Raw genomic sequence first — 27930 nt, forward strand, 5'->3', positions numbered from 1 at the left:
AACAGGTCCAGTGTGTTTTTTGAATTTCAAAAGCTACATCTCTGTACATGTGAAGTGCACTTGGCACAGCTCATCAGTCCACAGGCAACAGCAGAGGAAGAACCAGTGGGACACATCCTGGAGCCACACGGTCCTCCAGGAGCTCCAGATGCTTTAAGGCGTGCATTCACAGGTGGTGACGAGCAGAACGCCATGACTTCAGTCCAACATCACAGTTCCTCACAGGAGCGGTCGTCAGTGGGGAGAGTCTGAGTGGAATCTACAAACTGGACACATTCTGCTCAATCGGTGGCGATGCGAGCCACAGCCTGAATCCACAGGACCACACTGGTCAGACTTCCAGCAGAGGACTTGTGCTTTAGGTTTTCAGCGGCGCTGCAGCCGTCTGACAAGAACCAGAACCCAGGAGGGCCTGTAGTGGCCAAATGAATAGAAACACTTCAATTAGCATTGTGGTTGGGGGCTTCATGATAAACCAGAACAACACAGCAGTGGATGACGTGGAACACCCCCCCTCCCTCCCTCCCCCCGACAGCTGCAAACATGGACATCATGGTTTTGGTTGGTGTGACAGTGAAAAGCTCCTGGAACCAGTTTGGTTTCTGTTTATTTCCATCTCATCAGTCAGAGAATAAAAACCATGGAAAACCTGGAAAACCATGACAGTCATCACAAGCCAGAGCTACAGACCATCAGTGAAGACACACACACACACACACACACACACACACACACACACACACACACACACACACACACACACTCTTTTTCTTTTTAAAAAAAGTTGTGTTGTGCCCACCCAGTTTATCTTCACAGACTGAAAATGATCGTATTTCCATGTCACTTGTGTAACACCAGAGAAAGTTTAAGGCAACAAATAGAAAACATACACAATATGTCACATACATGTGTCTACAGCAAGGACTAATGCATTTGGATTTGCAGGCCCAAAATACTCCTACACTTCACTGCACTTCCACAGGGTAGGATAAAGCTTCTATCACAGGTCACCACAAGAGGGAGACAAAGACTAGATTGGTATCAGGACTGAAGCGTTCACTGCTTGGTAAAGGAAGCTCGGAATATGAACCTCATCTACAGATACATTGTCACCTTTATGCAGTCTTGAAGGTTGGAACCTCTCCATCAAAGACCATCAGTGGAATGTTTGGAGGAACTGTTGGCCCAAAAAATAAAAGCATCTTTTCTGCAGGAAGACTGTCCCCCTACTGGCAAAGACTGGTTCTTCAGGCCTTTAGCTGGAAGGCAACAGTCAATTTAAACCATCATTTGCCATCGTTTGGTTTTTTTTCTATGTTTCCGTGGCTTTCTGTGAATTGTGACCAAAAGAAACTTCAAGTCTCTCTCATTTGGTTTGTGTCAAAATAAATTACACCTCTCATCTTTTGGGGTGAATTAATTTGGTACAAACTATCGTGGAGTGCGTTTGACGAAATATTTTTTTTAAATGTCCGTGAGCTGTAGGAGACTCTTGCAGATGAAAAAGGAAACGGCAACACACACAAACACACAATCATACTTTTCTTCAACCATCTGAACGCTGATAAAAAAAAAACCCAGAGAGATGCAGCCTGACAGGCCTGACTGCACCACTGCTGAGCACACCTGCCTTCACCATCCTGTGTTCAAAACACCTCCACCCTGCTGACAGAAGGAGATGACTGAGGAGGAAGAGAGGAATGCATAAAGGGCCGGTGGTTGGTCGGCTGCTCCACCAGGAGGTCTCCAACAGGCCCAACATCACTTTCATCAGCATCAGCATCACAGATGCAAAAGGTGTACTTGGAGAACCAGAAGAGAACCAGGACACCACGGTCGGCCCTCCTCCAGTTCACTCACTGGATATTCCGTCAAATCTGCTGAAGACGACTTCTCTTAGGCACAGCGGCGTCCTCCAGTGGCCTGACACGGTACTGCACACGAGGGCAAATGAAACCTTATATTCGATATAAGACGTGGTCCCCTTCCCCTTCAGTGAGGACAGGAACATTCTGTCAGCTGTATGGGGGGAGGTGGAGGAGATGGGGTGGGGTGGGGGCTCCGTCTTCTGCAACCAGCCGGTACTCCGTCCTGATTGGTGGACGGCCGAGTGCAGACAGGTGCGCAGGGGGAGTGGAGTTGAGATGTTTCTGGTCTACTGCTGGCTGCTGAAGCTGGCGTTGGCACTGCTGCAGCTCTCCTCATAGGTGGGCGGAGGCTCTGCAACACACAGGGGTTCAGACACAGAGTCAGTGCTGCAGTCCCAGCAGGAAGCCACTGGTCCAGTGGGTAAATGGTTGCACCGTGACCTCTCCCTCCCTGCTCTTCACTTTGTTATTACATTCACTGAGGTTTGAGAGTTTCTACATGGCCAGCAGCAGCTTTGCTGCAGGTTGATTCCACTGCATGTCGATGGTCATTAATATCTGGCCTGTTTATGAAAGGCAACAACTGCCATTGGGTGAAACAAAGAGTGTTTGTCAGAGTGGGACGGCCATGTCTGACCCTGGTCTGACACATCAGTGACACTTTCCGACAGGACCGGCTGCCACCTGGGGTGCAGAGTCACTGCAGTCACTGCGGCAGTGAAGGAACGACCAGCATCGTGAATTTCTCTGTTTTGTTGTAATTTTATATAAATATTTTTCTTGGATATTTAAACTCTTGTTCTGGTCCTGATCTCGATACTCTCTAGTCTTGATCGTGATCATATCAGTCATGCTGGACTACACCACTGGCTGGTCACCTGACCCGGCCCTGCTCTCACCGTGCGGGTAGTCCCAGCTGCTGTACTCTGGAGGCAGGATGAGGGAGCAGGAGGTGGGGATGGGCGTCACGTCGTTGCCCTCGCTGAAGAAGGGGATGGTGGCCCCGGTGGAGACGCAGAAGAGGGGGGCCGAGGCGTCGGGCTGGCGGTGGCTGGGAGGCAGGGCCACCCGGGGGGCGTGGCTGAAGGCGCTGGGCGACATGGTGACGCTCTGGCCCAGGGGGTCCTGCTGGGAGTGGCTCTTAGTGGGGATGGGCTCGCTGGTGAAACCCCCCGCACACAGGCCCTCCTCGGAGTCGTCCTCGGCCGGCGGAGCGCTGGGCGTCACGCCCGCCGCCGCCACCACCGCCGCCGCCGCCGCCGCCGCCGCCGCCGCCGCCGCCGCCGCCGCGGGGCCGCCGTGCATGGGGCTGGGCGGCACCGGCCTCGACGGAGACACGTTGACTGCGATGTTGCCGATGTAGATGGGCAGAGTCACCACGGCGTCCGGAGACTTGAGCGACACCTGCCAGCAGAGAGGGGGTTTGGAGAGGAGACAGGGTCACTGGTTAGCTTGGTTAGCACTGCACCAACATGGCAGGAGAAGAACCCGGCCATCCCGACCGTGCTGGTTTCACTGGCCACTGAGGGCGAAGCCCCACTGACCTGGATGAAGTAGTCGATGTCGATGAGGCTGCAGCCCGCCAGCGCCGACTGAGGAAGAGGAGGGACGATGATCTGCTCCTTCCACTCTGCGTGTTTCCCTGCTTTCACTCCGGCTCCCTCCACCTCGGCGATGGTGCGCAGGTCAAACATGGGCCGCTTGGTCTTATAGGTCACTTTCTGGAATGGAAATAAGGGCGAGACAATAAGAGCATTGGCGACCCGGAGTTCACCTCAATTACTGTTATCTTGACCAACAGCGGCTCCCACACTGCAGGGCTTCTCCCCGTCTATAGATTTCGAGCGCCGCCAGTGATTGATGAGGCACCTTCTAAAGGTCACTACCTCCTAAAAATGGAAATTTCCAGTGCTGAGAAAAATGGGAGCTGGCAAAGTGTTCAGAAGATGAGAACATGTGTGTGTGGCCTGCTGGGACCATCATCATGTTTGACATCATTCTTGATGGATTCCTGAGTTTCCCCCTCATCCATCCATCCATCCATCCATCATTCCTGCTTCTCCAGCACTGGCAGGGGGGAGGGGCTGGAGCCAATCCCAGCTGTGGGTGGGTGGTTGAGGGCGGGGCTTAACCCTGGTCCTTTTTGCAAGGCCACACAGAAGACAGGGAGATCATTCAAACTCCACACAGAGAGGCGGCAGGGCCGGGAATCGAACCCGCAACCTTCTTGTTCGTATCATGCTGGAATCATTTTCCCAGTGATTCATAACAATAACGCGTCTCTAATCTGCAAAGTCCATGCTTTATTCATTTGGTTTGACCCACATGGGCTGAGAGGCACAGCTCAGCTCTTTGTGATGTCACAGAGGGTGCTGCACCTCATCGATTTCTTGCTTGCTCCGGGGGCCCGGTTGGTTCTCTCTGATTGTATAAAGCGCTTTGAGACGCCATTGGTTGTGATTTAACACTGTACAAATAAAGTTTTATCATTATTATTATTATTATCGATACCTATGCTGCAATGCTACACACTAATAATTTAGTTCCTCCTGCTCAGCAAACTTGTTTCTGCGCTCGTTCCGCCACCAAGAGTTTTGGTTTTGACGAGACGTTGAGATCTGCTGTCTTGTTAGTTCATCATCAACCATCACTCCTCTGAAACAGAAGCAGGGCCTTTATTTCTTCCAGGTTCTTTTCTCTAGTTGCTCTGTGATGCTGACTGCGTCTAACCACCTGGATGAGGCTGGCCAGAACATAGCCTGTGTCCTTGCCAGACTTGTTGTGGATCTCGGCGGCCAGCTTGATGACCTGGCCTGGGATGTAACCCCTCAGGTCGCTGCGGGCCTTCAGCATCAGCGTGCCCGTCTTCACCAGGAGGTAGTTGAACTTCTTTGTGATCACAGCGCGGCTGAGATGCTGCGGAGACAAACGAGACGTTTCAGAGTCTGCCGCTGATCCAGCAGCTGCCCGTCGAGCTAAAAGCCAATAATAGCGGAGCGAGAGCGAGGAAGGAGATGATGAATAACGTTCTGCTCTGCCGTGGAATGAAACGAGCCCTCCACCAGGAGCAGAACGCTAATCACACTCCTCCTCTTGTCCCCGCTCCTCCCAGCTGGGAGATCATTAAACTCACTTCAATGTCAGGCACGTCGTTGAGATCAAGAAGGTTGAGGAGATAAAAAGGCTTGTGGGCTTTGTGGTCCTTGGAGAAGCGCGGGGTGTCGATGACCGCCCTGACTCGGTAGATGATCTTCCCAAACGGCCCCTCGAAGGAAGTGGGAGCAGCGGCTGCAGGGGGAGAGAGAGGCGGCGACGCGTCAGGGTCGTGACAGCACATCGACTGTGAAGACTCTCGTTAGTCCAGCTGAGCTGAGTGTGATGCAGTGATCAGTGGGAGAGGTGGCTGGTTGCTTAAGTGTCAATGCTGATCATGTAGATGCATCAAAGTCAGTCTGTTTGTTTTGATCATAAGACAGAAGATACATCACGTCCATATATCACAAGACAAACTGGAAATTCCTTCCATCAAAAGCCAGGTTCAAGTCTCATCACATTTTAAATATGCTCCTTGTCTTTTATTGCCACCGTCAGAAAGTGACGACGCTTTAAAAAAGCCCTTGAGAGCGACTCCTGCACGACTCGTCCTCCACGACTCATCCTCCACTCAGAGGACAGCCAGCGCAGCCAAGGGCGGCAACGAGGAGGAAACAGAGGGAAAAGGCTGACGGGAAGGGAATTTGAAGGGAGTCAGATAGAAATAACGTCTGGCGGGGCGAGAGAGACGAGAGGGGAGAGATAGTTAGAGCAGCAGGAATTAGCAGCGGCAGCAGCAGCAGCAGCACAGAGAGACGAGGATGCAAAACATCTCCGTCAGCAATTAGGCAAAATAATCTGCAGAAGTTTTGATTTGAAGATTGATGAAAAAGATGTTCTTCTGACGTCCTGTGTGGTCTGGCGTGATTGGCTAATGTCAGCAGGGAGGAGTAGGGGGGTAGGGGGGGGGGGGCAGACTGCAGCCTGGGGGTCCAGTCTGCCGCTGTCCATAACAATTAACCAGCACAGAGCTGAGGAGCTCCTCACTTTGCTCTGTGGCACAGACACACAGGAAGTGGTGACGCGTCGTTTGAGGATGAACCCGAGAGTCGGTTCTCTGAAGAGCCTGACTGGGTTCTCTTCAGGTGTTTCTGAGTGACTGAAAGGAGAAACACGATCAAACCCTCAAAGCTGAGGAGGTTTCTTTGAAATCTTGGCTAAACGGAACATTTTCAGCCGAAATGTTGGTTTTCATCTTGCTGTGATGTTCAGTTGGTGTGTGCTGTCACTTGGAGGAGTTGCGCTGTGGTGGGTGTTTGATTTGGTATTTTACATTTATTTTGACGGCAGCGTTTGGCTCTTTTCAGTGAGCCGAGCCAGAAGCAGCGGTTCTCTGACTGGGAAGACAGCGGCAGACAGCAGAGAGTGGAGGAGACCTACGGCCGCAGAGTCTCCCTGGAGACACCACCGACCCAGCTGGTGGGGACGCTGCAGGATTATGCAGTGTGACACGTGGCCTTGTGACCAGACAGAGAACTTTGTGCAGTGCCAGGTGTTGGCAGCGCGGCACTGGAGAAGAGCTGCTAGCTGATAGCGTCTGGGCTGAAGGCCTCAGAGGATAAGACCCTCAGGACTGGCTTGGCTGGCGGCACATTGTTTCCTTCATAGGTTGCTGCTTCACTCTGAAGCACTGCAGAGTGCCGTGAAATTCAGTTCAGGCACTAAAGGACCAGTGGGTCACATGTTGCCTGATTTACAATTTTTACAGTGGTAAAAGCTTAAAATACAGCCCATAAATACATTGAATACATCTGGTCTTCCTCCCCTTAGAATGGTTCTTATTTATATGTCAGAATCTCCAGGTCCCAGTGCTCCCAGTTAGCTGCCAACAAAGAAGGAGCACAGAAGGAATCTTCCCTGGTCTGAAAGTCTGAGAGAACCTGCAGCTGGGACCTCTGTCACTCGCTAACTGCATCACCATCATCATCATCATCATCATCAAGCTCAAGTCGTTGTAGTATTTTTGTCCTACTTTCACAAACACTGAACAGTCAGAAGCTGAGGCTGTTCCTGCTGGTGCTGTGATCCAGTGCGCAGCATCAACACCATCACAGAAGCGATCATCTCCACCTAACCCTTCTCCTTCTCGTCCTTTATGACATCACAAAGGGTCGATACCACAACTGTGTTGAAGAAGCGGCGCACACTTCCTGAAAAGCAGGAGCAACTTCAACAGAATGGAAAAACTCTTCAAGAGACTGTGGGACTGAAGGCAGCGCCAGCAGGGGGCGGCAGAGAGCCCTGGATTCTCTGCCGAGCCTCTGGTTGTTTCAGCCTCTGCTGCTGGAGGTGAGGAGCAGAGCAGGAGACCCTCCAGACCCTTCAAGAGTCAGAGCACTGCAGGAGGGCACCCGGCAGTAACTGGCAACAGTAGGAGCTCCTCTCCAGGCGGTGGCTCAGGGTGCCAGGCAGGGAGAGCAGGGAAACAAAAACAAGCGCCCCTACATGCGGGTTGGGTTGTCTTATCTCTTCCACCACGCCGGAGCCATCACAGCTGCCGTGTAGAAGCGCTCCATCTCGGTGGGCGTGGCCACCGCTCAGTCACACAGAGACACTGAGCGCATTGTGACGACATGAAACATCTAAACGGAGGTCCTTCATCAGCCGCACCTGCTGGCTCCTCTCGAGGACGTCATGGGAAAAAAAAAACGAACGCAGATAAGGAGCCGCACCTGAGGAGGAGTGGCTTTAATGCTCTGGTCTCAAACTCTGGCCCGCGGGCCAAATTTGGAACGCAGTGTGATTATATTTGGCCCGCCGGTATTATACAGCACCTGCAGTGATAATACTGCAAATCCCAGAATGCTCTGCTGGTCTTTTGGTGCGTCAACCAGGACAGACATTTTATTTTGAAGGATATTATTATGATGACTTCATCGGCTTATTGTTATTTTATTTTTAAACGTGCTATTAACCCGAGGAAAAGGACGACTGCTGACATTTAAATCAGAAGGCTGCAAATGAAAACGAGCGTCAACGTTGGCCTGAGACTTTGTCCCAGTTAGAATGTTGCCCCGCTGGGCGTAGTGGGTCACTGCACTCACCTGGAATGACGAACTGGAAGGGGAAGTTGTGCTCGCCAGCCGCCAGAGTCCCTGCGAAAAGACAGATGACCAGTAGGGGGCTGAGTGACGAGTGTTGTCACGCTGGTACGTAATTAGATTGCAAGACATGGGACAAGATAATGGTGAGCACAGCAGTTCGATTACTGGGAGAAAACAATTACATACATCTTCATTACATCTCCACCAGAGGCTGACTGCACACCAGCGCAGCCCTTTGATAAAGTCACTGAAATAGTTACACTACTATTGCAGTTTCAATGGGGTAACTTGTAATTGTAACTGATTACATCTTCCCAACACTGCAGATAAGGGCAGGCTAATGAGTCATTACAGAGGGGAGGGTGAGTGTGTGTGAGTTTTCTATGGAGCCCTCGGTCCACCTCCAGGGTCCTCATGAGTCACAGTATCTCAGCCCGCTCTGCTTCCCCTGCCAGGAGGAATTATTTTCCCGAGCTGGGCGTTCCCTGTTTGAAGAGCAGCCTGAGATCAAAACACTGTTTGAGAAGGTGTGAAGCTTGTGTTTGCCCAGCCAGCAGAGTTTCCAGGTCCCCCTCTGGCCAAGTGGCTCAATGATTTACACAGCAAGAGGCGCTGTCCGCTCCAGCAGCTTGCAGGGTCAAACCTCTGGGACCAAACCAGATCGGCCTCGGGTCTCCAGACCGCTTTTTAAGAGTGTCGGTCTCGCCTTTGCTGGGTCTGGTCTCGGTCTCGGACTGCACGGACTGAGTGGTTTCTGATCCAGGCCAGTCAAGACTGTAATAACACGATAATAACAGAAAATAATCCAGCTGCTGCTGTTTTACGCTCTGGTGGTGACACCCAGAGTGACACCCTGCCCCCCCCCCCCGTATTGCTAGTCAGTTTATTTTTACTTTTAATTTTATAAAGCATAGCTGTTTTTTGAAAATGGATTAAAATAGTTGGCCAGGCAGCAAAAACGTTGAAGAAAATGATTGACAGACTCCTTGCTGAAAAGAGATGTTGCTGTTCCATTTAGAAACAAACTGGAACTTAGAAAAGATACTGGTCATTTTTTTCTGTTTTGTTGTGATTTTTCTTTGATATTTACAGTCTTGGTCTGGTCTTGGTCTTGATGCTCTCCAGTCTTGACAAGGTCTTGGTCTGGGTCGGTGTGGTCTGGACTACAACACTAGCCGAGACACTAAATGATGCTGATAAACACGGCCGGGACTGGTTGTCCCGGCTGACTGCTCCAGCCTTGTTTTCATGCAAAGGTCGGGACCAATCATCACCGCAGCAGAAGGCACTGATAAGGTCGTGTGAGAGCACCTTGCCTCCGCCGCAGAGATTAATTCTCCCGTTGAGCCGACGGCCCAATTAAATCCTTCCAGACAGCCGCACGCATCGCTTCATTCCATGCGGACGCAACTTTTTCCAGGTTCCTCAGATTCCCAGGAGGGGGAGGGGCTCTGCGGCTGAGGCTGAGTTTCCACAGGCGCCACTCGGCCCGGCTCGGCTCGGCTCGGTCTCCACCAGCCCCTTCAGGGTTCCAACCATTCTGGTCCCTGCTTTCTTGGGGTTCCAAGCGGGCTGACCAGGGACCTCAGTGGTGACGTGGCAACGCAAGGCACTGACGGTTTTATAGCCGAAACTCTGACTGTCACCGTCACAGCAGGTGATGTTTGATTTGTAGCTGAGCAAAGTCAAAGGCCCGGTTTCATTGCGGGCTTTGAGACTTGACGTCGGTGTCGTCGACAAAATGTGTTTGGTTTAAAGATTTCAATGTGTGAGGTTGTGAGTGTGTTGACACAATGACTCCCCTGGTTAATTATTTCTGCCGCTCTCAAGGTGTTTGTATTGTCATTCCGCTGGCTCAGGCACGGGCATCACTCACAACTATTACTCGCCATCGCTAATGAACAGCGAGAACGCATGTTGGTGAGAACCTGGTGGAAGGCTGTGGGAGTCCATGCTGTGCTTATCTGCCTTGTGCAGTGAATGTCTGTAGACAGTGAAGGGCTCTAAACTGCAGCAGTGCATAAAACAACAACCAGCGGCCAGTATCAGTGTTTAAAGTCCATGCACTGGTGCACTGGTGCACTGGGAGGTGAGACTATACCACACGGGGTCGGGGGTCAGAGCATCCACAGCAGTGCAGTGAACCGGACGACACCACTGCCTCAATGCGACGTCAACATTAAGGCAGCCGGTCAGGGTAGAGAAAGGGGCGCTGCTGAGCCCTGAAGAGCCACAACTGAAACCAGCTGCAGGGTGACGAGGGTGACATCACCGTCTCTCCCCCTCTCTCTCTCTCTTTCCGGCCGTCACTGGCATTCCACATTATCAGTCAGCCGGGGCTGAGCGTCGCTCCCATTGTGTAAAAGTATGCGTGGGCATGTGTGTGTGTGTGTGTGTGTGTGTGTGTGTGTTGACGGTGGTCTTCCGTCAGCCTTCCTGTCTCGCACTCCCAGTCTGGCAGAGCAGCCCATACTGGGAGGCCATCCAGACGGCTGGTGGTGGTGGTGGTGGGGTGTGGGGGGTGGTGGGGGTGTCAGAGATAATGGGGAGGAGCACAGAGTAGGGAGGTGGGGGGGTGGGGGTGTCATGAATTATTGACGCCGTGTCTTTAACGGCGTGCTGGTGTGCTGCGCCTCTCAATGACTCACACACATCATGATTTTGCAGATGTGGCGCATTGTTACAATGCCCCCCCCCCCCCCCCCCTCAACCTCCCACCCCGCCCCAATTATTGCTGTCATTCCTCCAGCTGTGGGCTGTGGAGTTGATCCTCCTCACAAGGTCGCTGCTGCTCAGATTACAAGCAGTGCTCGATACTCCAATACTCAGTCCAGCTGCCACATTGTCACATTGTCACCAGTAGCAGAGCAATGCTAACACACCATGCAGCTCACTTTGTTTTCATTTTGGCGCCTGTTTGCCAATCGCGTGCCAACCTGCAGGTCTGGGGAAATCCTGCCAGTCGGCACTCGACCGATAAGCGGAAGTCAAGACCAGAAAAGCAAGAACGTTGAGCAAATAGCAGCAACTCTCACTTCCTGTCACAGTCACAGAGAGCAGGAGCGCTGCAGAGAGGAGCGCTGTGCGGAGCATGTGGCTAGTGGGTGACTGGTACCAGGAGGAAGGCTACTGGGAGACTGAGGAGAGGTTCTTCAAGCCATGGATGCACTGAAGACTTCAGGCATGCACGGCTGCAGATGGCAGCAGAAGATGATTGTTGCTGGAAAACAGAGGAGGTTGAATGTGTCAACAATCCTGACCAGCAGAGCGGAGCAACAGGAAACTACTGATGCAGGCAAGACCGCCTTAGCCAAGACCAAGACCAGGACTGAGACCAAGACCAAGACCAGGACTGAGACCAAGATCAAGACCAAGACCAGGACCAAGACCAAGATCAAGACCAAGACCAAGACCAAGACCAAGACCGAGACCGAGACCGAGACCAAGACCAAGACCAAGACCAAGACCTAGACCAATCCCTGCTGGAGCTGATTCTCCCACAAAGCAAACCAGGTGAAACACATGCGGGTCTCTGTGACCGTTATGTGGCTGATTTGGAGGAACTTGACATTTGGGTGCATGGTGTGGACGGCGATGAAGGAGGTTGTTTCATTTCCAGGGTGTCAGCAAGATGCATCCAAACGTTGACGGCGGCCATCAATAAATCAATAAACTGAGTGCTGGCGCTGAATTAAAACCATTAACCAGTTCCCTCTGTATCACACTGATAATTGGGGTGCGGGTGTGTGTGTGTGTGTGTGTGTGTGTGTGTGTGTGTGTGTGTGTGTGTGTCGGGGACGGAAGGAGGGGTCATTTTCTGCACCACTGGTCGTGTGTCTTCTGGGTCTTTGGGCTGCTGGTATGAAGCAACCTCAGGATGATAATATAACAGAGGAGATGAGGCTTGTTGCTTTGCTCTGGGTTGGGTTTTTAACCAAGCAGTGTGTCTACAGGGAGATGTTCTGGTTCCTTCCCAGACACTCTGGGTTCCCACATACATTTTGAAGAAGAAGTTCTTGTAGACGGCGGCGGCTCATCGTATCATTATTCTTATATTTCTTGTAGTTTTGTTTGCAGCGTTACCTTTGTCAGCCACCGACAGTGTGCTGTTGAAGTACTGCTCCTCCACCATCCAGGCGCTGTCGTTGACCTTGCTGGAGACACCGCAGGAGCCCTGGCAGTTGACCTTGATGGCTGCCAGGAGGAGGAACAGGAGGAGACAGGGGGTTAGAGGAGGGTTAGGGTACCACTGTCCAAGCAGCAGTGCTTCTCTGCTTGGTTGATCAGAACAGCATCAGTCTGGAGAACCGCATCAGTTGGAATAGTCGCGGTTGAACGCACACCGACTTGGATTGACTTCCACAAGGGAAGCTTGGTATGGAGACCAGTAAACAGCGCTCACACCCTCAGGATGCAACTGAGGAACAAACCTCATCCTTTAAATATGAGGTTGATTCTAAGCAGAGTTCTGAAGGTCTGGGGTGAAAATGAAGAAAGTAGGGAGGCTTTATGTGACTTGATGCAGATTAACAAAGCAACACAGCGTATAGTTCCCCAGCTCATGAGGGCACTACACGGCCACCAGGGGGACAGAGAGAGAGAGAGAGAGAGGGTGAGAGAGAGAGGGGGGGAGAGGGAGAGAGAGGGAGAGGGAGAGAGAGAGTGAGTGAGGAGGTGAGAGAGAGAGTGAGTCCTTATCCACACGGGAACGTTGCCGTTTTGTTTCTTTCCCGAGGTCGAAAAAAGTGTCGTCCACATGCTGGCAGATGGAAACGGAACGGTGGGTGAAAACGATGTAATGCGTATGCCACACCGAAAGGTGGCGCTGTGAACAGACGCTGACACAGCCACCGAACCCACGATTTAGAAAGAGGGCATTTCCGCTACACACTCAACACACAACAAAAATGGTGAGTAGTGGAAAAAAATGTGAGTCTGAGGTTTTGTGAGGTTGTGTAGTAATATTGCCAACAAATCTTGAAGCGCCTGCGATACGAAGACAACTCCGCTGGCCGCTATCGTTGTTGTTTGTGCCGCTGCATGCCTTGTTTCTTCCGGTCACATGACAGTGACGGTGCGATGACGTCATCGTTTTACAAGGAAAAGACGTTTTCACCGTCTGTAACGGTTAAATACTTCATTATGAGTCGTGAGTCATTATAAGTCATTACTGCATGCAGTGAGAGTAGCAGCCATGCAGGGTTTGGGTCCGAAGCCCTGGAAGGATTCGAATAGAGTATCATCATCATCAACATCAGTGCTCTCTTGTTATGACTGCACTAATGATTGTGGGTTTAACCTGGGGAGAACCCAGGCCCAGCTGTTGGGCTGGCACCAGCAAACAGGCTCAACTGGTTCCACTGCACCACTCTCTCTCTCTCTCTTCCTCCCTCTCTCTCTCTCTCTCTGTATCTCTCTCACTCCCTCACACTCTCTCTCTCTCTCTCTCTCTCTCTCTCTGCTGCTCACTATCTCTCTGCTCATCTCGTCTGTGAGGAAATGAAAACCCTCTGATAATACCAGCGTGCACGCCCACACACTCACACGCAAACAAGCGCAAAGCAAAACGGTGACTGGAGGATTTAAGCAGACAGACGGCCCAGTCCTGGCTGACAGACAGACAGACAGACAGACAGACAGACAGACAGACAGACCGACCGACCGACCGACCGCTGGCAGGGGTGCTGTTGTGCTGGCTGCTCCCTGCACCAGACTGGGGCCGCGGGCCAGAGTTTGAACCCTGCGCTTCAGACCAAGCAAGCAGACCTTCCTCCTGGTGAGAGGATGTTGCTGCTTGGCACTGCTGCTCCACTGTCCTCCTGCATGAGCCGCTGTCACCTCCCTCCATCCACACACACTCTGCTGCTCCTCAGTCTTTATTCTTTGGTTTTGTTTTCATTTCAGCCGCTGCCGATTCAACATCGACATTCAACGTCGCCACGACCGAAGTCTGCTTATTCAATCAGCAGTATGTCTCCGGCTGGAGTCAGACAACAAAGCAGCATTACAACCTGCTGCCATGAAGAGAAGTCAGCAGCCATGGAGCAAATTCCAATGCAACACCAGGACAGACGACGACGACAAGGCCCATTCTGAAGGGAAGGAAATAAAAATCTTGGACCAGAATGCACTGACCACACAGGCTGCCACTGACACACACACACACACACACACACACACACACACACACACACACACTCAAAGTGGCAGATGGCTGCGCTCTCCACAGCGGCGGGATGGCACTGGCACAGTTTTGAGGGACGATGGGGGAGGTATGAGGGTGTGAGGGTGGGGGTTGGGGGGGAGGGGGGGCCAGGAGGAGGAGTTAGGGGGGACGGGGGAGGGGCTTTCTGCTCCTGGAGAAAACAACAAAAAGTGAGAACCTGCAGCCTGCCATGGCAAAGCGTCGCCCTTCAGCCACACCGACCGGCCTCCAGTTATCCGCTCATTAATTAAAGCCGGCAGTCTGCCTGCTCCTCGGCGCCATCTGCCCCGTTAGCAGGGAATAATACCTTTAGCACGTGGCGCTAACGCAGCGAACCACTTCCTCAAGTCATTGTGCCACACAGAGAGGGAGCCATTACTCCGAGGAGGTGCTGTTCACCTCCGTCTGCCCAGGGAAGACTCTGAGTTTAGTCCAGGGGAGGGCAAACTATGGCCCGTGGGCCATATGTGTCCCATGAAGGTTTTAAATCCGGCCCGCCCAACTTGGAGAAATGATATTAACAGTCAGTCAGTCGTCAAACAGCTGTTTCCTCCATGTTTGCAGTGTTTCCAGAGTCATTTCAATAAAGAGCTCAACACCCTGGTGGTTCTGGGTGGTTCTAGATGGTTCTGGATGGTTCTAAGAGCTCAACACCCTGGCGGTTCTAGGGTGGTTCTGGGCGGTTCTAGATGGTTCTGGATGGTTCTAAGAGCTAAACACCCTGGTGGGCTTTAAAGACACTGATTCGGTTGCAAGAAACAGGAGAGTCTTCCTTTGAGAACACCGTTGAGCCCTAACAGAAGGTGGGATTTCTCTTGCACACTCCACACTGACAACTTGACAGCAGTCACTGTGTTCTGTTGGGAACAATCCGCTCTACAAGAGCAGGTTCAGACCTTCCTTTGCTTTTGTTGTCCATTCCACGCAGGAAGTGAACCGTGAAGGGTGTGATTCTGTCTAAATGAGTATCATGCAAATTTTAAACGGGCGAGCGTGATATTAATCTGAAGAGCCAGTTGGCTCCGCTCCCACTGAACCGCAGCCGGAGGGGCACCAGCAGTCAGCCAGTGGTGCTGGTCCGCCAGCAGGGCCGCTCTGACTCAGCAGTCGCCTGGTTGAGGTTCGGGAGGTTTGATTGTTTGGACCGTGTCCCAGGACCCTGTGCGGTTCAGAGAGCGTCCGCAGACCAAGCTCCTCCTCCACCTCCTCCTCCTGCTGCTACGACTCACGACATCATCTTTTAACAATGCAGCTGTGCGTGGGCTGACAGGTGAGGGAGTCAAACTGCAGGAGGTGGAGGGTGGCGGCGGCTGTGGCTGGCTTGGCTGGGAGGATGTGGGTGGAGGTGGCGGATGCGCGGTGCATGTTGAGTTAGCGGATGAGAGAAGATTTCTATCAGTTTCATGCTGCTGCTGCTGCTGCTGCTGCACAGTGTGCTGCGAACAGACACAGCAGAATCTGTGATTCTCACAGTGACCCACCAACCTCATTCACAAACAGGTTATTTTATGATATTGAGTGTCCTTTGAGAGCGTAATAGGTTGTTGGGTTTGTAGTGTGAGGCAGCAGCGCTAACCACTGCGCCACTGTCGCTCCTGGGTCAAGTCGAGCTGGACAATTGTCAAGTTGTCATTGTTTTTCTATTCTGTTTTTTTCTGGCTCCCTCCATCGATGGGTTGGATCTTCTGGCCTCCCGCTCCCTGCGCAGGAATGCTGTCCTTCAGGGCACAACTTCCTGAGAGGGTTTATGGCAGTTACGCAATCCTGTTGTTTCCTATCCAAAGAAAGAGACACCAACAAACAAATGGCACTGTGTGTGTGTTTCCTTATGGGAAACTGTGCCGTAGGGAAAAGATTTTAGCAACGAGTGAGCAACTCATGGACGTAGCTGCTTGCTGCCGATTGCATCAGTTAATGGGAAACTGTGTGGGAACAGGGGAATGTTGGCTAATGACAGTTCCTTATTTACACTGATTATTACTCAGAGTCGCGGTTCGGCTGATGGCTGAACGCACAAAGGAGTCTCTGTGGTTTTGTTGAAGCTCTTGAACTCAGTGAGAACAAAGCCCAAGGAGGAAGTCTTCCACTTTGTTCAGACCGAACAGGAGGGCTTCGTCTCTGCGACCTGAAGCGCTGCTCTCGTTACTTGGAACTGATCAGAGTTCCACACGTGTGTTCAAAGGCTCCTCAGACTGGGCGCTGCTCCACCTGAGTGGCAGACTGGAGAAACACTACCAACCAAATGCAAAACAACACTTGGTATGTTGCATCGTAGGTGACTTTCAGCTGTGAGGTCATAAAAAGGACTGTGTGAAGCTCTCGTGGTGCTGCTTCTTCGAGGGTAGAACATCACATCAACCTCACTGTGTGTTGACGTCAAGCCTTTGCTCTCCTTGGGTTTACAACTGTGAATCTCTGGCCCTCCAACAGAACCATCAGAAATGCCGCTTCTATGCAATGTTACAAAGCACAGGCAAACAGCATCAAACATGAATGGAAGCTAACGCTAGCTAAGGCTATGCTGGATACAGCCCTAAATCCAGAGAGTCGCCTCCTGCTGCCAGCAGTTGCAGTGGTGTGGGCTCTGTGTGAGGCCGGTGCACTGCAAGTCTTTTGAAGACTGTCCAACACACACATGTATTGCAGTAGAATACACTCACTGCATGAAGTAGTATCTAATCCTGGCATCTCAGCACGAGTGTAGCACAAGTGCCTTTTTCTTGAAGCACACATTCATCATTCATTCATGTAGTTTGACAGGTCGGACCACGGTGTGTTTGTGGTATTTAGGTAGAGGTCACATTTCTTTGACAGCACCACAAGTCGTCCAGGTAATTGGTCACCGAACGGCTTCATTAAATCTTCAGGCGGTGCAAACAATTAGTCCGTCTCTCGTTTCCAGCATCCCTGAGCCGCTGTGTCTGCTGGAGCCTCTGGCGGAGACACCTGGTACACCTGGTATACCTGGTACACCTGATCTGATCCTCTGCGGCTCAAGACAGCAGGGGAATCCCCTGAAGTGGGACAAAGCCGCGCTTGTTAGCGCAGACGTAACCCAGGTTACCTTTCAGCCCGGTGCCGTTCCGACCGACGCACTGCTCCGGGAGTCGGAGGCAGTGGAAGGGAACGGAGAAAGGAATGCGAAGATTTGCCTCTTTTGTGTTTCTGCGGCATTTTAAAGAACAGGATGAAGAGAAGAAGACGTTTGACTACAGTTTGAAACCTCTTTCATTGGTCTGACAGCCAAAACGCTTGCCTAGCATCGTTCTTAGTTTATGGACTTTTGTATTATGGTGACGCAATCAGGTCACTGAATCTCCTTCTTCTCCTTCGGGGGAGAGGGGGTGAGGGGGGGCACAGCCAATCATCTGCCATCCATCAGATCTTCCAGAGCCTCTTCTCTGACTCCATGTCCACCTTCACTACATCCATTAATCTCCTCCCTGCCCTTCATTCAGGTCCCCTGCCTGCCACTTCCAACCTCACCGCGTCATTTTGCCAACATGTTCACCGTCCCTGGACTGAACAGGTCCAAACCATCTCAGTCTGTCCCTGAGGAGAAGACAGGAGGCGGGGCTGGAGGTGGGAGAGACTGATATGTTGATCCTCTTCATCTTTTTTACTCACAGTATGCATCAGGTTACTTTGTCACACCATAATTATCTTCCCACGTCCTGTGGAGTGACGCATCTTTCAGAAGCTTTTACAGCGGTGGATTTAATGAACAATCCATTCCCCCTGGTCCCGACAAGTGCTGGATATGTTCCAGTGGTCCAGTGGGCCGCAGTGCATGTCGTACTTCACGTAGTGTAGATTCTGCAGGATCAGCCTTTCTGAATCACTCTATTACCTCAGACAGGGAAAAATAGTGTCTTCTCACTTAGTGGCTGTTTTCAAACTGGTTTTGCATAAACCCACAACCCTGCTCGCAGTTTCCACCTTTACACACGCACACACACACACACACACACACACACACACACACACACACACACACACACACACACAGTTTGCCTCATGCATCCCCCACATCACACAAAGAAACTGCACAAAACAACAAGTCGGCCCTCAAAACCCACCACTTCAGACTTGCCTACCCTACCTGAACCCTCCTACCCACTACACCCCCCAGCCCATATTTGCCCTATCAACCCTGTCTGTTTAACTGATTTTATTCTTGTGTTACATCTATTTTAATCGTTTAAAAAAAAAAAGCGACTCTGAGCACCTGTAAAAGCGCTTTATAAATAAAAAAAACATTATTATTATCATTATTATTATTATTATTAAGCTATTAAAAAAATCAAGTCCAAGTTTGCGTCCGCTAATCTCACGCTAGGAGTGACTTGGCTGTGGTCAGGGAGCAGGCCCAGGTAGCCTCCGGGCTACAGAGTAGCTCCTTATGATGCTGGTGGTGTCGTGCACAGAAGATGGGTATCCAGCTTCCCAGCCGGCCAAAAGGTTCAGGAAGGACGGAGCAATCTGCTTCGACCAGAGATAACTGCAAATGCTATAAACACCAAACTACCAAACTAGGAGGAGGTAGTTGCCGATCCTCAGGAGGTGTCAGACTCAGCAGCACAGGAACTCACACCAGGCTTGACTGGCAGAGTTTGGGTCGCGAGGCCTCCCAGCAGGGCAAGAGGCTTTTCATTGGTAACATCAGTCATGAAGTTGTTCGATGAAGTTGACACTTTGGCTGCAGTGCGACGCTGGGAGTCGTTCAACCACATCGGCCAGTGGAGATGTGGCTGATGATGCAAGAACTTTGATGAGTGTCGAGAGATGTGCAAGGCAACGTTTGCATTGAGCGTGTCAGCACATCAAAGCTGTGAAGAAGCTTTAGAAGCCAGTGGAGCACACTGGCCAAGCCGCCTCCCTCGCTCAGCCGCACCATCTGTTTGCAAGCCAGCCAACAAAAATAGCTTCTCATTAATGTTTTGGGAATGACTTCAATGCATCTTTATATATAAATGCTTTGTTTTTTCCTTCAAGTAAAAACGTGCTGATCTGATGAATGCAAAAGTGCAAAAGTAAAGGAAACGAAACTCCTCGAGCCTCTTTCACAGGCCGACAGCCTGTGTGAAACCGTTACCACTCCTTCAGAAACACACCCTCACTTCCCCATCAGGCAGTGAACATCGTCGCTCCTTCACAGTCGCTGCCCAGTTTCACTCTGAAACGTGTCGACAGACCAATAATCAGCTCAGCTGTAGATTTCCTGCACTCGCAGCCACAGTGCCGTCAGTGAGTCTCTGCATGAGGAAGAAGCTCCAGGCTCCTCCTCCTCCTCCTCCTCACCCAGGCACTCTTCACACCGCCGCTCAGACTGCCTACTGGCCGAGCACTGCTTCTCCACTTCACGGTTTATGAGTGTGGCTGTCATGAGGTGAAGCAGGCGTCCCTCTCTGCCGCCTCGGGCTGCAGCTCCACCGCAGCAGGACAGCATCTCCTCTTCTTCACAAAAGCAAAGAAGTAACGGAGCAAAGGTACTTTGTTACTGCACTTTAGCAGACATCCATACTTTTACTGAAGTACGGAATACGTTTGACCCTTCTGAGGTTTAGTAAGGATTAACCCTGACCCTGACCCTTAGACTAGGATTAACCTTAAACCGAACCCTCACTCCCAAACCCTCATTTAGAATCATGTTTATGCTCATCTTTTGGATACATGTGTGAAATAAATCAGATGACTGTGGGAATCATTTCCCTTCCGCAGTGTCGGTTTTAAGCTAACGCGCAGCTAGAAGGTTTTTAACACATAAAAACATGCAGCAACAACATTTAAACCCCCCCCCCCCCCGGCCGTATCCCAATAGTCACCTCCACTTTGGTTCCATCATCTGACTAATCCTGACCAAGACGTATGAGCTGTACAGCTGCTGTGGACTGACACAATCAATCAGATCGAGAGCATTTCCACGCCCGCCAGGTTGTCGGCGCCACCGCCCACCACTCTTGACTGAGTGCTGACAGGCGTGCGAGGCACAGGCCACGCCCCGCCCGTGTTCGCATGCATGTAAGAGGCTTATCCCTGCAGAAGTTACATCACCAAATAAGAAGCAGATGTGTGATCTACTCTCACGCCACCAAATGTGAGCGCGTTAGCATGGAGACACCGGACACAGCCGGCTTCTGTCCCTCTGTCCTACTGTGAAATATCACACAAATACTGACAAACTCAACCAAGTCAATTATCTTATTTCGAACATACAGATGTTAAAGCCATTGTATGAGTAGAGAGACTCACACTTATACAGTACGTTAGTCCCAAAAGCCATCTGAAGTTCACACCTGGTAATCCATGATCAGAACAATCAGACCAGGTGTGATCGACTGAGTCACGGAATTTCCTTTTCCAAGTCCTTCCAGGAGCGGCTGCAGCATAGTTTGACCGCCTCCTGTCTGAGAAAACACCTGACAGACACGCGTCAGCGGACCTGATCACGAGGAGACTCACTGATTCCAGCTGAGCCCCAGAAGTGACCTCCAGACCTCTGCTGGCTCGCAGTTGATGTAATGATGATGGGTGTGTTTGGGGTGGTCCTACGCATGGGTTCGCTTTTTGGAACACAAGAAGCACAAACGCTGCCAATACTCCCTGCAGTGCAGTCACACAGTTATAAAGCCGACTGTGACCAGGGTGAGATGTGTGAGTTGAGTGTTGATGTTGGAGTGGGCAAGGTGAGTTGAAGGAACCCCATCTATCCATCTATCCATCTACTCCTGCTGCGAGCAGGGTCATGGTGGGCCGGAGGTCATCCCGGCTGTCATCACAGCACTGACGTGGACAGGCAAGAAGCCGTTGACACTCACATTCACACCTGGTGACAGTGGTCAGTCTGGTTGCTTGATCTTCTGCTGGTTGGACTGGAGGAGTCTGATGGACTCTGAGAGAACATAGAGAATGCAACCTCTCCACAGGAAGACCAAGGCAGGTCCCTACTCAGACTATGTGTCTGAGGACACTCATGCTTTGGAGAGATGAGGTCATTGGCAGTCTGGTGTGGGACAACTCATTCATTTCATCCCAGCTAAAGAAGCCGACGAGGTTGAGAACAGCGAAGACGCAAAGTCTTCCTCGGTTCCCGTCTTGGGAGTGGAGGCATCTGCATCGCATCCGACCTGGCAAGAGCAAGCTTTATCATTGGCCGGCTCGGCATGCGCGATCACAGTGTGTAACATTTAATAATCCATCAGCGTGGCCGTAAACTCCCAGCTGATGCAGGGTCTATCTTTAGTCCCATTGTTGGGGCTCTTAATTAGAATTTTGTTCCACTTCCATGAGCGTCCTGTGGAAGTCACTTCACACAACCTAGGAAGTGGGCCAAGCTTGACGGAGGAGGGAGGGGGAGTGGACAGGCCGGGGGAGAACCGACTCAATCCTCTTAAATGAAACCTAAATAGCCAGATGTGTGGGGGTTGCAGAGGATCCTGGGGGACAAAGGGTAGCAACAGTGCGGCCTGGAGGTGGTTCAAGCCGCGGGTGGAGCCACTGGTGTGGTCACAGGACCGAGCGATGAAGTTCTGGCGGATCAATGTCTCCCACCCACGGTGAAGGGCAGCGCAGGGAATGGAGTCACTCTGAATCAGCGGCGCTCTCGCTGAGTAACCGCGGCTCTCAGCGCCAGAGTGGGAGGGATTAAAAAGCCTTTTGTTCTTCAGCTCCATATCATTCGTTCGCGCCGCTTAATCCTTTCAATCCGCCGCGTCTGAGGGACAACGCAAGCACAAGCACAAAACAAAGAGAGAGACGGTACATTGGAAGGTCACGGCGACACCTAGAGGAAGCTTTTCTCTGCTGTCCTGCTGTCAGTCACAGGGAGAGCTTCAAGATTTGCTTTCACTGACAGAGGTCAGCCATGCGCGTCTAGTCATTCTCAGATGGACCTCCTTATCATTGGTCCTCAGGGAAGCGATGTGATGATTCAGTCGGGCCCCTGAGTCTAGACAGCCTCACAGGAGCCCTGGCCTGCAGCATCAGCAGCAGCTGCTTGCTTTATTTCCTGAGCCAGCAAGTCTTCATTTCTCTTTCATCAACTTTGCCTCAGTTTTCTTTGGATGGCTGGAGTTGCAGAGCTCAGCAATAATGGCTGATGAGCTTAACTGTCAAAAGAGCATCACTCTGCTCTTGTGGGTGGTTCCTTATTTCCCAAGAATGATCTTTGTCATGCTATGCTATCATAAAGCTTATTGAGAAGGAATTAAGACTCCTCAGAATGTAGTTTTCTTCCAGGTTATAAACGGTTGGTGTTGCTAACGAGATTAGCATGAGTGCTTTGGTAGTTTCATCATTGTCATGGGCACCGAGGGCTTTGCTTGTTTGAACATGATAGACGGTGGCTTGTCCAATCACTTTAAGGTTTCGCCTCCCCTTCCCAAAGACTTTCTGCGGCCTTTACCAGATAACACCTGACGTTCGACATGGGCAAAGCATTTCAGCTGAGTTCCAACCACAGCCTACAGCCCTGTCTGCTTTGTGTCGGGCATCCACGAATAGAGAAACTGTATTTGTAGGTGAGGCACGCAGGTTCAGAATGAGGCAGCACAGTTCTTCTGGGTGCCTTGCAGTGAAACCACGTGCCAGCCGGCAGGTTCCCAGCTGCAAGTCGGCCTCAGGGGGAGGAGGGGGTGGGGGGGGGGGGATTTGCAGATTCTCCTCATGCCTCCTTCGCCTCTCTACAGACACTCTGGCTTCCTCCCACAGTCCAGAGGAATCCACGCCAGATTAGGAGGCCGTGTGCCTGCCTGTAAATGTGACTGCGAGGGTGCGTGCGATAAGAGTGTCACTGGTGCCGAGCCCCGGCGAGAGGATGAGGCGGAGCAAGGACTCAGCGGCGCCCTGAAGCTTCAGCGTGCTTAATATCCTCTCTAGGTTGACTCTACATGACTGTAGTCAGGCCTTCAATACTTCTGCATGCACTTCAGGCCTGAGCTCCAGAAAATATCTCATGTCACGTAGAAATATTAACACTGCCTGTTGTAAGTCCACCCAAACCAAATAGATCACAGACAAAGTAACATATCAGTCACAATACCGATGTGTGTGTGTGTGTGTGTGTGTGTCTTTCCCTGTGGTAGTTTCATGTGAACCTTGTTTACATGAAGCCGGTGGTTTGTGTTACCACAGATGACAGTCGGGTTACAGTGAATGTTTGTGTTTCGTTCTCCCTGCAAAGTAAACTGATATCCACTTCTACCACCCTTGTCACCACACACACACACACACACACACACACACACACACACACACACACACACACACACACACACACACACACACACACACACACACACACACACACACACACCTAAAGACTCTCTGAGCTCGGCCTGCACTCCAAAGCTCACCTGCACCTCCAGCATACAGAGACCAAACCAACAGAGCCGCATCAGCTCAACAGAACTTTCACTCAGAGGGAAAGTTCTGTAGGTTTGCTCTCCCTCTCGCTCTCTCTCTCCCCCTCTCCCTCTCTCTCTCAACAGGAAAGTGCATGTTGTCCTTGAAGGCCGAAACCTGCAGTACAGTGTCAATACAGGTGTGACCTACATCGGGCTGAAGCTGAAAGCAACAACTCCCCTATCGGGTGACGATGGGAGCTTTCAAGAGCTGAAAGATGAGCGACAGCCAGCGGAGGACGGCTTGGTGTCGGTCGGCCACGCCAGTGACCTCCAACTGGTGTCGTCCCAATGGGAGCTCCTCCTTCACAACGACTCCCTTCCCTGCGAGTAAATGACTGTGAGACTCAGCAACACCTCGCCAGCTCAGCAACGTGGAAAAATAAACCTTAAGTCTGCAAAACACACAATAAAACATCAAAAACCACTCCTAGCATCACAGCTAAGCTAATGGAAGCACTCGTACAGCCGTCTCACTGAGGAAGCTAATCAATGGCAACACTGCCTAATGGTCTCCATCATCAATAATAGAGTGGGGCTGAGAAAACGGCCACAGCATTTTCCAACATTTCAGGGAGCATCTGTTTTAGCTATCGATTTTATTTTATTTTTTTAAATGTACACTTTTGGCTATAAGGTGAAATGAAAACAACGTTGTTTCATTATAATGGTGGTAAACTTCCATGACTGGCTTGGAGCAACTTGTTATTTCATATTAGAAACCCCAAAACTTCAAATAAATCAATAAAGTAAATAAACTGACACTGACTGAAAGTGGTTTGGATTCATGTTGTTTACTAGTGATGAGGGAAGCGCTATGTTTATATGCTCCTTTGAAGCCCCTTGTCGCCTCTGTGTGTGTGTATGTGTGTGTGTGTGTGTGTTAATAGCAGATGGTGGCTCAGGTTGACGTTACTTACACACAAATCTCTTATTTGGGTAAAATGGTCCCAGGAGCGCTTTTAATCTCACTGCGGTGCTTCAAGGCAAGTGGAGAGGGTTTCTCCTTTCACAGTGAGTGTGACTCATCATCTCTGCCATCAACCCAATGAGACGCTGGCGTCGTCAACACGCTCGCAGAGGGAACGAACAAAAAGAGACGTGTGCAAGGAAGAGTGGAGGAAGAGCCACGACTCCCGCGTGGTCTGAGCAGGGTGACGGATAAAGAGGTGATGTCACTCCACTCGTAATGCAGCACATTAACCGACTGGCTAAAAGCCTGAGGTGGAGCCTGGTGATGGAGCGCTGCCACGTCAATGTATTGAAACGCACTGCCCAGACTGGGACTTTGCAGCGACAAGCAGCTTTCTGGCTCGGCTTCTGTGCCACCAAACATTCTTTAGCAGGGACAGAACCCCCGCTGCCACACTCTGAAATCAGTCCGGCAGTTCAGGTCTGCACTCCATCGACACAACAATCACCCTTCATCATCTTGGCAGTCTGAAGGAGCAACGATCTGAGAAACAAAGAAACCATCTCACGCCTTCCTTCCTGCATTGTCACGCAGGCGCTGCAACACTGAGTCCAACCTGCCGAGGTCAGCGGAGAACTCGCCAGCGCTTTGACTTGACTTGAACACGGCTGCACTGCTTGAACACAGAATCTGTCCCACTTTGTTGCAGGTGTGGAATCTCATGTTTGGCTCGCAAAGAAAAGACGCTGAGCGAGAAAATTCAACAGGAGCCGCTTTGTTGTTTGGCACCTGGTATGAAACCATCATTCATAAAGGTCACGTGTGCTCTCTCTCTCTCTCTCTCTCTCTCTACACGGCCTCTGCCGCATCCCAAAATAACTTAGATTAAGGCGTTGCCAGGGAGGAGGTCTCCGCTGGCTGCCATCTGGAGGCATCGCCACACCAGCCAGCCAATCACGGCTCACCGACCGCTCTCATCTGGGACCGGCGCCCTGGCGTCAGGTGAGCGCCAGCCGCATCTGTGTGACCTCATGATGCCTTGTGATACACTGTAACCGAGCTCATCTGACCTCTGCTGCGATGCCATCTGCTGGAGGTCAGCCGTGCATGATGGGAAATGAATCCCGTGTTGTGGACCCTGCAGGTGGAGACGCTGCCAGAAGATGGCCTGACAAACACCATCCTGGACTCAGAGTTCCTGCTGGGTCACATTTACACGCATCCATGCCTGCAAAATGCACTAAAAATAAATCAATGAAATGTTTGCATAAATAACTTGTTGTATTTTCCCCTCCAGAAGCAGTCCAGCAGTCGGGAGGGGGACAGGCTGTGTTCACCACATTCTAACTGTTGGTCCAGAACCTGGACCTGCTGCTGGTTTAGTGGCCCTGGCCCAGTGCAGCATCAGAAGACGGAGATACGGCTCACAACGCATTCGCTAGATGCTTCTGGCTGATGAGAGAAATCAGTCTGCAGAGCTGCAGAACAGCTCCACCCAACCGTTTGCAATCTGATTGGACGTCTCTGATGAAGTGACAACGGGGCCATGGGCAAAACACTGTTATGACAACAGAATACAAAACAAGTATCAGTCTGTTTTCAATGTGCTTATCACCAGATTCTACAAACTCTGTCTCGCTTCGCCTTTAAATAATCTTCCTTTTATTTTGAAAACTAAAACGAGCTCAAGCAACAAAGCGTCTTCTAAATAAAGAAAGCAGAAGTTTGCAGCGGTGTTACAAAGCAATAGGAAGCTGCTGCCTTTGGCAACAGGGTCTCTGAAGCTAAACTCAGCTCAAACATTAACCTGCTGCTCTGCCATCAATCACCTGACACCACCCAGCAGACGTCACCTCTCAATTCTTTGCCAGTCAGTGATGGGGGTTGGGGCTGTTATCATGTAGCCACTCCCACCCACCTGACAACACAGACCACTGGCACTGGGGATGCAACAGCATTGGGCGACGGAACAGAGCGCACCGAATCGTTCACCCTGTTCGGTTCAGTACAGAGCAGCAACCGTCGCTAGTTCAGTACCGACAGTCACGAAACCTGATTAAAATGCTCATGTTGTGCCAGTAGAACCAGACAAGACCAGAGTCCAGACCAGAGTCCAGACCAGTGGCCTGCTGGTTTCTGACGACCCGCAGGTCCCGCAGGTATCAACCGTGTCAATGATCACAATCCTCCTCAGCCGCAACCCCCCATCCCCCCACCCCACTCAATAGACCAACATGTCTTTGAACACCACTTGGTGGTTGCAAACAGCACCAATAGGCTAATGTCACTTACAAGTGATGAAACAACAACCAACACAACACAATGGCATCACAAACTCACTGTGGGGAAACTAAGTAGATTACAGCAGCCTAGAACCACAACTGCGGTCCAACTGCGGTCCAACTGTCTGTGGTCCGAGAACATCGCTCATCTTTCTCCTCCCTGTTCGTGTTGTTGTGGAGCCGCATCTCTAATCTGGACATACATAGCGATTAGTGTCACCCGCTTCCATTGTTACACAAACCCAGAACCCAGGACCCAGAACCTAACCCAGAACCTAACCCCAGCAGCAGCAGCAGCAGCAGCAGCAGGAAAGTGTCTCAGTGAGGGCAGCAGCAGCAGCAGCAGCAGCAGCGTGGTGGGCAACACCTGTTGTTGTCACTTCCACACGGAGGTTCGCGTTCCCTCACGAACACGAACCTCCGTCCGAGAGGCAGGGACGAGACCTCGGGCACGCGAGGTTCCGAAGCACGAGCTCTCCGAACGGCACGAGGACGGAGGAGGAGGCTGCCTTCACGACTCATCATGGAGCCAGCCAGCCAACACACACACACACACACACACACACACACACACACACACACACACACACGAGGACGAGCCGCGACCAGAACCTCTCGACACACGCGGCATGTCGCTGTTTTAAAGCGCCGCGTTCCTCAAAGTTGATGTGGGCGGAAGACAGGGTCAGCCGCCGGAGGGGCGGTGACAGCGCGCCGCGGAGGAAAACACGTTGTGGACGGAGCCGCTTTCTGTTGTTTTTACCTTTGTACGGTAGCGAGCTGCCGGTCCGGATCTTGACGGTTCCGCTGATGGACTCTCCCGGTCCGTAAACCACCTTGTTGTTGGTGAAAGTGATGTCAAATTCCTGCAGCTTCCCCATCGCTGCGCTGCGCTCCGCTCTGCGGCTCAAACTGATCCCTCACCTGCTGCCTGCCAGCCGCCCGCGAGCGCCCCGGAGACCGGTGACGTCACGGCGACTGCCCCATTGAGGAAGGAAAAAAAGAAAGACAAATCACATGGGAGAGTGACGATCGCTGTTGTTGTTAGTGTGGTACTGTAGTGGATTGTGTAGTGTGGTGCTGTAGTGGATTGTGTAGTGTGGTGCTGTAATGGATTGTGTAGT

The 27930-nt window shown here is 51.4% G+C and overlaps 1 protein-coding gene across 2 annotated transcripts; it reads right to left on the reverse strand.

The window, feature by feature from the left end:
* On the reverse strand, nucleotides 1–27805 carry arrdc1b (arrestin domain containing 1b). Of its 2 annotated transcripts, XM_076029363.1 has the most exons (8): nucleotides 27570–27801; nucleotides 12089–12199; nucleotides 8006–8056; nucleotides 5002–5156; nucleotides 4602–4784; nucleotides 3413–3589; nucleotides 2768–3272; nucleotides 1–2220 (listed from the first exon to the last, which is right to left on the reverse strand). In XM_076029363.1, exons 1-8 carry the CDS (start codon nucleotides 27685–27687, stop codon nucleotides 2156–2158), a joined length of 1365 nt encoding a protein of 454 aa, XP_075885478.1. In that variant the 5' UTR covers nucleotides 27688–27801; the 3' UTR covers nucleotides 1–2155. The 2 variants fall into 2 exon arrangements, with proteins under 2 accessions (XP_075885478.1, XP_075885479.1); XM_076029364.1 differs by lacking the exon at nucleotides 8006–8056 and having other exon boundaries at nucleotides 27570–27805.
* Nucleotides 27806–27930: the final 125 nt, after the last annotated feature.

Source organism: Nelusetta ayraudi, unplaced genomic scaffold, assembly GCF_046127955.1.
Source record: "Nelusetta ayraudi isolate G7.1 ecotype Tasmania unplaced genomic scaffold, CSIRO-AGI_Nayr_v1 ptg000026l, whole genome shotgun sequence".
NCBI classification, from domain to species: Eukaryota; Metazoa; Chordata; class Actinopteri; order Tetraodontiformes; family Monacanthidae; genus Nelusetta; species Nelusetta ayraudi.

Coding starts and splice junctions, on each gene's coding strand:
- arrdc1b (XM_076029363.1), bottom strand. CDS start 27,687: ATGGGGAAGCTGCAGGAATTTGACATCACTTTCACCAACAACAAGGTG. Junction 8,057..12,088: donor ACTGTCGGTGGCTGACAAAG/GTAACGCTGCAA, acceptor GTCTTTTCGCAG/GGACTCTGGCGGCTGGCGAG. Junction 3,590..4,601: donor TTCTGGCCAGCCTCATCCAG/GTGGTTAGACGC, acceptor TTTCCATTCCAG/AAAGTGACCTATAAGACCAA.